The 12,036-nt window shown below is 33.4% G+C and overlaps 1 protein-coding gene across 5 annotated transcripts in view; it reads right to left on the reverse strand.

Moving 5' to 3' along the window:
- The window catches only part of PPP3CA (protein phosphatase 3 catalytic subunit alpha), a 222,408-nt gene that overhangs the window by 12,279 nt on the left and 198,093 nt on the right, over nucleotides 1–12,036 (reverse strand). For 2 of the 5 annotated variants that reach the window (XM_087724152.1, XM_087724155.1), the window contains exons 11-12: nucleotides 11,704–11,730; nucleotides 621–705 (exon numbers count right to left, since the gene is read on the reverse strand). In XM_087724152.1, the coding sequence (XP_087580278.1) occupies nucleotides 621–705; nucleotides 11,704–11,730 (112 nt within the window). The remainder of the gene's footprint in view (nucleotides 1–620; nucleotides 706–11,703; nucleotides 11,731–12,036) is intronic. The other 3 variants (XM_087724154.1, XM_087724156.1, XM_087724153.1) reach the window with 2 other exon arrangements.

Raw genomic sequence — 12,036 nt, forward strand, 5'->3', positions numbered from 1 at the left:
TATCTGTATTGTGAACATACAACTGGCAGAAGGTAATTTCCTTTTTTTAATGAAGTTGATCGGGTAAAACCCTGAGGGAATGCATGGAAATGTCTTTTTTTTTTGTTTTGTTTTGGAGCCATGGTGGACTATTGGTTAGAATGCAGGCTGGCTCTGCCCCCTCCCAGGAGTTCATCCCTGAATGGCTCAAGGTTGACTCAGTCTTTCATCCTTCTGAGGTTGGTAAAATGAGGACCCAGCTTGTTGGGGGCAATATGCTGACTCTGTAAACAGTTTAAAGAATACTTCAAATCAAGGGTACACAACTCCTGGTACTCAGAACTCTACCGGGCCATGGCCTATTCGAAACTAGGCCATGTGAGAGGCTGACTGGAGTGTGCATGTGGCAGGCTGCTGGACACTCGCTTGCATGCATGCTGATCCGCAGGCACACATGCACGCACTGGCCCACCCATTGTGTGGCCCCGTTCCCATCTCCCCCACCCAACTGGGCTGCCAAATCACAAAGGTTGGGACTGCTATTGTAAAGCACAATAAAGCAGTGTAATAAGTGCTATTACTATTGTTATTTTGCTAAGGAGGGAATGAACAATAATTTCTAAAATACACAGAAGCCCTACCTCAGTACAGAAAACACTCGAGCCATTTTCCCTATCGCCCGGATCTTGTTCCGTATAACCTCTTTTCGAGCTGCAGCTGTGGCTCCTATAAGGAGAAAAAAAAAGAAAAAAAATAATTTTTAAATTATTTTAGAATAATACCTGAACTTCAAGAACCCACAACAAATACATTTCATCTTCCACAAGTCATTCCCCATAATCCTATAATTTTATTTTAATATAGTTCATGTGTGCAAAAATTACCTCAGCTATATGCTTTCTCTGTTTATTACAACCTGGATTTAGGCTTTGAATTATTTTTATTCTTTTACAAGATACAAATAATTGTCTGCAATGGTTCTATGATATAAGCTGTCACTTTTAAATTTTAATTTAAAACTGCAAGTTAGAACACTTTAGAATAGAGTTATTATCTTTCCACTTGGGTTATATGCAGTTAAATTATATATTAAATAATACTAAAACATATACAGTTCTATTGATTCTCAGAATGCTTTCCCCTGCTTTTTGAAATATTTTCCCATTCCATTTATGTCTTTATTTTAATAAAAATGTATACTAAACTGCCACTGAAAAAATATTTTTACAAAGATTTTTTTTATTTTTGAATAAACACAGAGAAAATCCATAAACCATCTTCCATTACAAATTGTAGAAAGTGTTTTGATTGGTTACAAAAACTTCCGTGCATCCCTTCCACTCATCACCTACAATTCATATCAAATCATATATTTTAAATTAAATATATTTATATATATTACTATCATCATATCTCAAACTTCATTTGACTATAATTGTTTTTACATCCTTTTATATAAAATATTCCAGATTTAAAGCAAAATCACATAATGGCATTCCATTAGCTCTTCCCAATATCATCCAGTAACATTACATCTTTATAACATGTTCTGAATAAAAATTGGTTATATTTAATAACAGAGTTTCTAAACCTCCTTTCGTAGTCACCATTTGCAATTTATATCAAATTTCCTCTTATCAAACCAATACATATATATGCATTATTATCATTATCAATCAATTATTTAACTATATCCATTATCACTTCATTTTATACATAATGCTCTAAATTTAACTAAATTTGACTTAATTTTTTGTTATAAGCTTTCATTACATCAACCTGTGTCTTTCCAGTAATAGTGCAGTCTTGCCATTTGTGACATTAGTATTCTGGTTATTTCCTTAGTAAGTTTTGTATGGACTTCTCTTCGCAACTTATTGCTTATTGCATATTTTGTATAAGCTTGAACCCCCCCCATCTGCTTCTTCTATCAGCTTATCTTTGGTTATCACTAGTGCTTCTGACAAAAATTCTCTCCTTAGTTCCATCAATTCTTCTCTCTTTTCTCTTTTCTTCTTCTATACTTTGAAATCTGGTGTAGAGCTCCAGTCCATCTATCTCCCCTTTCCATATTCCACTCTTTCCATTTCCAACCATGCTCGGTTCACTGTCAGTATCAACAATTTTCTTGTCTCTTTATTTTTTCCTTCAGTTTTTAGAACTCTGACCTCCACTTTCTTCATTTGATGAACATCCTCAATTTTTCCATCAAATTTTACTGTTCTACGATCTATGTTCTCCAATCTCTTCTCAATTTTCTCCGTTACTTCTAATAATTTTTGAATTTCAAACATAATCTTTTGCAATGTTAAGGTTTCTTTTTCATTTTGCACCATTCTTCCAACTTGTAAACACTGCCACTCTGGCATTCAACACTTTTTATTAAATTTAAAGCAAGTTCATTTATAATCTTTCAAGACAAGGCTTTGTTTTCACTCCACTCCAGCTGCCAATAAAGCTCCTGAAGAGCACCTATATAAACAACCTATGCTCTTCTCACTAGCACTCTCTGTAAACAAGCTGAGGAACCTTGAAATGCAAAGTCAAATAATCAAAGAGAAAAAAAGAAAAGACAATATTTCCAAGCCTTCCAAGCCTCCAGCCTCTAAGTGGCAGTGTTACTTCCTTCCCTCTGTTATTACAGCCCTCTTTGTATTCCTTTTATATCTTCTTTATATTCCAGGCTTAAAGAAAACAAAATTCTTAAACGGAGCAAAAAACAACAACCCATCCAATCCAGCATTATAAAAATAAGGAAAAAGATTTTAATCCATAGTTATTAAAAAAGAATATAAAAAGTAGAAGAAGAAAAACTAATTCATTCAATTTAAAGAATAGGAAACATTTGCAAAAGTTCCATCCATAAAAGATTTGTTTTAAAAAAAGGATAACACATTGTCTAATGTAGCTTAATTTTGCCGCTTGTTCTCTTCTGTTTTCAAATTGAATTTAGCTTTAATTTTTTGGGGTAGTCTCTTTTATAATAATATTTCTTCACCAGCTGGACACACTTTCTCTTTCTATTTTCCTCCCGTTCCGGAGCTGTCCCAACTTCAGCAGCTTCAATGGCTGCACTTCTGCCGCCGGCAAAAAGAGATTCTCCTGGATCAATCAGGGACTTTGCGGTGTCCCTGAGATCAGCAGGACGTACTCTTCCCTGTCACCGTCCCTTCAGGGCGGTTTAGGTCTAAACCTAGGACCGTCCAGTGGCAAAAGTATCAACTGCGATCTTGGAGCTCCAAGATCGCACATTGTGTCGTTGCGACTTTAGCTCTTCCTTTTCACTGAGAAAATATTATAGTCTACAATTTACACTGCAAACATCTGTGTCTATGTGGTATATATTTGAGGAACTGACATTAAGGGTTAATTTTAATAGAAAAATTAAAATTGGTAACCTACAAATTATTTTATATGAGGCCTACTGCTTCTGTATGACACCTCTTTATATCTATTTCTAAGGTATCTTGTCAGGTGGCTTCTCAGGGAATGCTTGCATATCAACTATAAATACTTTGAAAAAGATATTCTCTAGATCTAACTGGGAAGAAGCATAGAACTAGCTGCTTTGCACATTACATGAATATGTAATGTATAAGGCATCTAGCTTACAGTTTTAGAAGAGATTGGACATATATTGGATGGATTGGATATAAATAATATAGGGTTTCCTGCCTGAGCAGTGGGTTGGATTAGAAGACTTCCAAGTGTTGGATTAGAAGACTTCCAAGATCTCCAATTAGAAGACCTCCAACCTCCAAGACCTTTAAACTTTGTATTTCTATTATTCTAATGTAATATATGTACCAGTTCCTGATCAAATGATTCTGTCCTCCTTGAATTTTTTATCAAAAATACTCAGAAAAATGTTTATTTTTGTCCTGTGTCTCAGACCATACATGAAAATGAATCTATCTAAATGTTTGTACATAGAATTTGAACATAGTTCTCAATCACCTGAAAATATATACATAACGAATTATTACAGAGCACTAGTTCAAGATCAGATTTTAATGACTGAAAGAAAAACATGAAAATGTTTGACTTCTGAGTTGGATATCTTTATGGCAAATGATCCATGTCAACAATGAGAAATTACACTGATAATGTTCAGTCAACTAACTATCAAATTACCTGTGCCTGATTAATTTTAAACAAGATTGCATTTAGAGATGGAAAAAAATCCCCATATGTAGCATAAAATAGTCTGTAATCTTTAAAATACATGTTTGAAACAAGGTTTATTATTGAAAGAAAAAGGAAGTTTTAGAAAAAAGACCAAGCTGTAGAAAACAAAAGGAATTTCACATTATTTAGTAACTTTGGAGTATAAACTATTTTCATGGCCTTTGCAAATGTTACTGCTTTTCTCTCTATCAGAAGAAATAGATTTTGTTAACAGTCCTCTAAAAATATAAAATATAGAAAATATCCTTTTTTATGCTTGACATTTATACAAGTAACAAGATAACATAAAACAACACAAGAATGGGCAGGTAATTATTACTGATTTGTGGCATTCTCTGCAGTTATGTCAAGTAACCAGAGACATTTATGGGGATGGGAGAGGGTCACAGGAAAGGAACACTGCAATATCACAAAGAAGCCTCCACATTTTTACATTATTATAGTGTTGCATTTACAGCTGAAAGGCATAATTCTACCCAGAGTTACTTTGAGGTAAGGTGGGCAGCCTATAAATCTGATATATAAAATTAAATAAGATTAGAAAATAGCTTGACTGGAGCACTGAAGGTTCCTGCTGCAGCATCTTTGGGGATACACAAACACACACACACAGTGCGCAAATCAGGCTATTTCCTAATTTTATGTGGGTGTTTAGGCAACTATGCTGATTTGGAAATTATCACATCCTTATCTTTTTGTATCATGCCAATGGGGGTTCATTATAAAAGGTAAAAAAATGGCAGTGTTGCTTTAGGTACAAAATTCTTTTCTATTCAACCATAGAAATATGGTTCGTAAAAGTGGAGAAGTGATCTGTGAAAAATAAATCCTGGAATAATGGTAATGGTAAAGAAAAAACCAAAACGCTACTGTCCACAGATAAGGATACAGCTACATAAACTTCAGGATTTAAGTCAGAAGTTAAAGAAGGAAGAAAGGATATTTGAAACTAGATTTGTACTTGAAGAACTGGAGAAGTAAGGAATAAAAGAATTCCTAGACCAATATTAAAAAGTTTGTGAACTAGAATGTGAATGATAAGGCATTTAGAACAAGATGAGTTTATTCCACTCCTTTCTTGAGCTCCCTTGGGAAGGTTTATATGCTTCCCAATGAAAGAAATTGTAAAGGCTTTATAAGCAAAATGAATAGATATAATAATTTATTTTCTAAAAGTGTAATTGTAATTACACAATTGTAATTGTGTAAACCACAGATAAAGCCAAATAATTTGTTATTTTTTTAATAGCCAATTTAAGTTTTTAAAGCCATAGTTAGAAATATCAAGATTCAAGGAACTTTTTATTCAAATATATATATACTATACATATACATATACATATACATATACATATACATATACATATACATATACATATACATATACATATACATATACATATACATATACATATACATATACATATACATATATATATATATATATATATATATATATATACTATCTATACTACTCTCCCTTTATTTATTTATCAGCACAAATACAACATATATATATATATGTGTGTGTGTGTGTGTGTGTGTGTATTTATGTGTGTGTATACATACATATATATATATATATATATATATATATATATATATATATATATATATATATATATATATATTCTATGATAATGTCAAAAGTGTAAGAAGACATGTTCACAAAGAATTCACAAGAGGCATAGAGCAAATAAGGGGATCCAATTAATTGTATGAAGGTAGAAAATATTTATCTTTTTAAATGGCAATATGAAAAAATAAATTGTAACAAATAAAAATATTAGATTAATTTTAGATAATAAATAATGCTGCAATTCACACAAATTAAAATAATGAATACCCACAAATTTCACACAAATTAAAATAATGAATAAAATAGTAACTTTTTCATTATATATGGAGATAATATGGTAGCGATGTAATAGAAATAAATCATTAGTTTCTTTTCAAATAAAATGTTATCCACTACAATGTGTAGTATTTAAGTGGACATGCATGTAATTCATGGAGACAACCAACAGCCATCTTGAAATATTTCCATCTCAAAAACTGTATACATATTGCATACATTTGAGCAGGAAGGGGGGAGAGAGAGAGAGAGAGAGAGAGAGAGAGAGAGAGAGAGAGAGAGAAAGAGGTAAGTAAAACATGCATATAGAATATTAAGGAAAGTTGCTAAAACATGCTAAGTGCATACATCAAATGAAATTATCCACCACAAAAACCTGTGAGTTTGTTTATTTTGCGCAGAAATTGTAAGACTAGCTTCTGAATTCAAGCCGATTTGACCAAGATTTAATTTGATCTGCATATCCTTAAAATATAGTATTTTTTTATTGTTAATGTTATCCTTTAGAGGAAGTTTAAACATTCTTAGGGCAAATCAAATTTCTACAATTAACTAGAGATTCACAGGATTTACAAGTGCTTATTGTACTAATAAACTGCTGAACAATTGTATATGTAAATAGTTAATAAAATCCCAGATTCACTGGTGAAAATTATCTCTGTTTTCAAATGCTTTATTAAATGATATCATACAAAACAAAAATACTGTAGATTGGAAGAAGTGAAACAAAAATTATTATCACGTGATGTTATAATCCATGTAAGAAATAATTCCACATATCTGTAATTATCAATCAGACTTAAAATATGGTTCAAAATTCTTGATATACCTCTAAAATGTATATTGTAAAACTGTATGTTTTCTCTTAATCTCTTGAACCACTTACCTTCTGCTCTTTAGAAATTTTATATGGGCAGTAAATTTACCAAATAAATTAAAGTAGGTACAAAATATATACACAATGAGACAGATCTAGACGTGAAAATGGGGACCATAATTTGAAAATGTTTATAGAGGGCCTATTTAGGACTGTCATAAGTAAACACACTTTTAATAATATTTTAGCAGAAAAAATAAGAATAAAAAAAGAGTCTGAGAGAAAGAAATCTATATGAAAATGTATGTATTATTTATGAACAAACCAGTGAAAATGTTGGGATATTTTGTTTAAGCAGGGTTAGATAATTTTGACTAGCATCTAGATTTACATTTGGAAAAAGTTGGATTTAGGTCAATTCTATGGAGATTCTCAGTCATCCAGGTCATGGTTGTCCCAAATGTGCTTTGTCAAGAGGCAACTGGACTTCTTTGAAGATGTTTCGCTTCTCATCTAAGAAACTTCTTCACTCTGACTGGATAGTGGAGACTGAAAGGATTTATATACTCCTTGCAGACAGCTGGACAGGTTCTTGGATGAGAAGCGAAATGTCTTCAAATAAAAACCAGAAAGTCTAGTTGCCTCTTGAAAAGGCACTCTTGGGTCAAGTAACTGGATTTTGCTTTATTAATATAGAAGGTTTTTTTTTTTTTTCCCCAGGAAAAAAAAATGGCTTTGTATTCTTTGGTCTGACAAAAAAAAAAAAACCAGCCTTAATTTCCCCCCCGGCTACATTTTATTATTTTGAATATTTTTATGTATTCATGACCACTAATTGAAAAAAAATGTATCTTATACAGTGGGGGGAAAATGGAATTGCAGCCAAAATTGTTAGCCATTAATTTCAATATGAATAGATAGAATCCCTGCAAAAAAATATATGGTTTGCAACTAAAATACTCTTTCACAAATGTGCCTAGGCTATTATCAAATGCTGTATTATTGAGCAGGTACAATATGTAATGCATACGATAGTATTAGGGCAGATTTCTCTTTGTTTATATTTTTGCATAGAGAAAAATCTGAGAATAAAGTATACTGTAATGTGTTTTGGGTTAGGATGTTGATTGAAACAGTATAAATAGTATTGGAACAAAGAATACAAAGAATAAAAATAATCTTAAATTTCTAAAGAAATCGCAACCAAGTATTATTCCAGCTCTGTAGAGATAAAACATTCGTTGGCTAAATAGCTCAGAAAACATGGATTATTTGCAATTATTTTCAAAATTCAAATTGATATTTTTTATCTACTTTTACAAATGAATTGGTGAAATGAAAATGTTTACCAATACATATTAAACAAAGAAATGATTAACAGAAATAAGATTTAATATTTACAAAGCTGGTCTAAAACAACAAATGTAAACCAAAGTTTTAAAGACATAAATATATTTAGATGAAGCTAAAACTGATTTTCAGGGTAGGATTGGAAAAACGAATCATAAATACAGCAAAATAATTTATGCATTTTTTTTGTTAGTCAGAGAATTGGAAAATAGGCAAAGTATTACACAGGAAAGTTGAAAGAAACTAGAAGATGCAGTTAAAAGAAAATTACAGATATCTCTGAAATATATATTATAGGAAAGATAGACTAAAACAGGATTATACAAAGGGAAAGAAGGACGCCTTCTAGAATCTAATTTAGACTGAACACTTGAAATTGAAGGTAACATTAACTTTTACATCATGATGACTGATAAAAGCAGGTAGGTTTTCTTGTGCAATATTTCATTTCAATAATTTTATTCTGTAATAAAATCTACTATGATTCCTTAGTGGTTCTTTTTTTAAAAAAAACCCTCTACTTTCAGTAACATCCAAGAATTACTTTAGTTTCTTAGCAATTTCTCAACAATAACAAAATCTCACCATATCTTTGTCCTATCACTAACACCTCTATGCAGTTTGGGACAAGAATTCATAAATGGTTTAAAAATTTGGTCTAGGCTCAGATAACACTGTAAACTGGATCTTATATGTCATACTGTGGACAGTCTAGAAGAGAAACTTAAGATGGAGAAGACATGAATTGGACTATTTATTTGGGGTGGTGTGCAAATAATTACTTTTCTATTAGGGATGTCCAGAAGTCTGAATTTGTGGGGAAAATGGTCATTCTTACATGAATAGGACACATACATCATTTATGTCAGGATCTCCTTAAATCAGGCCAATATGGTCTCAGCATCATTTTTCCTAATCTGCCCAGCCCTTTTTTATAAATCCCATAAGAAATAGAGAAATTAATGCCTACAGATTAATTTCCTGAGAAATTTATTTTATTATTTATTTATAAAAATTTATTGGTTACCCATCTTACCATATGGTAACTTTGGGCAGCTTACAATCATAAAAATCTATATTTGAACAGTCAAAACATAATTAAAATCAACATTAAAACACAAGGAGAGTGTGAGCGTGGATTTGTTGTCATTTGATTAACTACCTCCACTGTGCTCTTCTCCCACTGGCAGAGCCATATCTTTGGGCCCTTATGAAAGGATAGGAGGATTGGAACCAACCTCACACTGGGGGTGGGGGGGAGTTGTTTCAGAGGGAAGAAACAATAACAGAGAAGGCCCTCTTCCTGGACACCGCCAGCTAAGAATAATTGGCCTGAGGGGACACGCAGCATGCCTCCTCTGTTAGCACGAGTGGCACCGGCCAATCCCAGTGAGGTGAGACGGTCCCTCAAGTAACCTGGACCCATGCCATGAAGAGCTTTAAAGGTGGACAAGTCTTCTCCTCTATTGGTAATTTCCTGAAACTCTTGACTATCCAGTTGGATTTCACGGCCTACGCAAGAATTACAAGAAAGTAGAATATTTAAAGTAGAATATTATTCTACTTTAGAATACTGTAGAATAAAGTAGAATATTTATCTAGTCTTTTTATCAGGGACTGTTTGCAGAGATGGGAGGTTTGGGAGACTTAATGCAATGGGGAATGTTCAGACAGTTTTTCTTTTCCTAGCCTTTTCTTCTCTAGAACAAAGGGAGCAGTGATGGGTTCCAGATCCTGTTGCAACCGGTACGCTGCAACGGGGACTGGCATCCAGCTTGTGCACGTGCGCTGCGCACGCCTCCGCATGCAATGCTCCAGCTGTTCGGCAGTCGTGCAGGTGCCGTACGCAGTGTGCACATGTTCAAATGGCCCGCTAGCTTAAAAAGAGGTAAGGAATGAGGGCGGGTGGGTGGGCCCAATGGAAACACTGTTCCGGTATGGCGGTAGCTGCTCCCAGTGCCACCAGTATGCCCGTACTGGGGTGTACCGTCTGGAACCCACCACTGAAAGGGAGCATATCAATCTGTTGACCCCATTGCCAAGGGAACTGTACTTTAAACACTACTGAGTAACAGCATTCTACTGGAAACTCTTCTTCATCGCAGAGGAGGCTCACAGACAGCCTAAGAGCTGGATGAAATAAAGCAAATAGTGATGGGAATGGGTGGGTTTTGATTTGATCCTTGTGCCAGAACTACTTCATTCTAGGAAATTTCAAATATGGTCAATGACAAACAAGTGTTAAGTTAACGGGTATATTCTGGATCCTGACACCAAAATGGCTCCAGAACGTCTATGTTGTGCTGCTTAGTGAAAAGCTAGATTTCTATGCTAAGGAATCTTTTTAGCTAGTGCTGTACTGTGTTGTGTTGTAGACAAAAAGGTAAAGTTTCCCTGTATCATGGTATTGCTTAAAGTATTGCAAGTGTATAAAATGTATTACTGAGTACAACAAAGCAGTATCCAGTACTTCAAGTATTCAATTGGCTTGTTAAAGCAATTGGCAAATTTGTGTGCGCACTAAAATTTAATACTAAATGATATATATACTGAGCTGGTTTGTCAATGTATTAATTGATATTAAACAAGAGCTTATTATCATCATAGCAATTGTAAGGTTTTTAGGCTAAAAGTTCTTCCTCAATTATTCAAAAAAATTCAGAAAAATGCCATGCAGTTAAAAACATTTATTCAAGTAGCGGTTTCCCTGGAAACAAAATTAAAATATCATTGTGCAACCAACTTTTAGATCTCTTTATTTTTTCATAACCTTAACCAAGTTTCCTTCCACACCATTCATGGTGACTTGATAATATCATGACAGATGTAAAGACATCTTCATTTCCTAATGATGTAAGTTACTATAGATAAGCTACAACCAGTAATTGTAATTTTGAGCAAATCATGCACAGAGTGGATAGTGGAAGACCACTTAATCAAGGAAGGTGAATCTTGCTCTAACATCCAACTGGTTAGGAAAAGGTACTATGTGGCGGATTATTTGTATCAAAGCTGTAGGTTATAAACATTCAGCAGCCACCATACGACATTTTTTTCTTTGAAGTGCATTTTTACACACACACACACACACACACACAGACACACAGACAGCCCATTTTTAATTTAAATAAGGTAAATTTGTTTTAAGGATGCAAATATACTACAATCAACTTGACCTTTGCAGAATTCGTCAATAGTGATCTACACCAGCCTACTAGAGAACTGAACAACCTATTCTTCTCTACTTGATGTGTAACAAAAATTCCCATCAATTATGGACAATAGGGATGCTGTTTTGTTATTGTTTTACAATGCCTGGAGGACTACAGGATCCCCGTGCCTATTCTAAATAGTCATTTGATTATTATGAGTTTAGGAAAGTGCACATAATATAGAACACAATTTTGAGAATTTGGCAGGAAGATATGAAATTGAAAATTTCTGAGAGTTAGCACTAGGAAAAGTTATACAACAGCAAATTAAATATAAGCCTTTCTTGACCGTTTAATAATACCTTTCTTCTGTGCATAAATAGGATCTTCTTATGAAATTCCAGAGTAGGGGGGGAAAGAAAACAGATCAGTGAAGATAAGAGATTTTTTTAAAAAGAAAGGAGAACGAAGAAGAGTGTAATACAAGACAACATCAATGGGAAAGTAATACTTAAGTAATTCTGAAAAATAGAAAAGAAACAAATTAGACAGGGAACACTGAAAGGGAATAGAAAAAAAGAATCATAAGAAGAAAACACACTTCAGCACAGCTTTGTTAGTAAACTTTGCAATAAATTAAAATGCAAGAAGATAACCATAACGCTGGTCCACTACTGGCCATGCTGCTTGGATCA

This window comes from Thamnophis sirtalis, unplaced genomic scaffold (genome assembly GCF_051295495.1).
Source record: "Thamnophis sirtalis isolate CommonGarterSnake01/CBP01778 unplaced genomic scaffold, rThaSir2_p1.2 scaffold_10, whole genome shotgun sequence".
Taxonomy (NCBI): domain Eukaryota; kingdom Metazoa; phylum Chordata; class Lepidosauria; order Squamata; family Natricidae; genus Thamnophis; species Thamnophis sirtalis.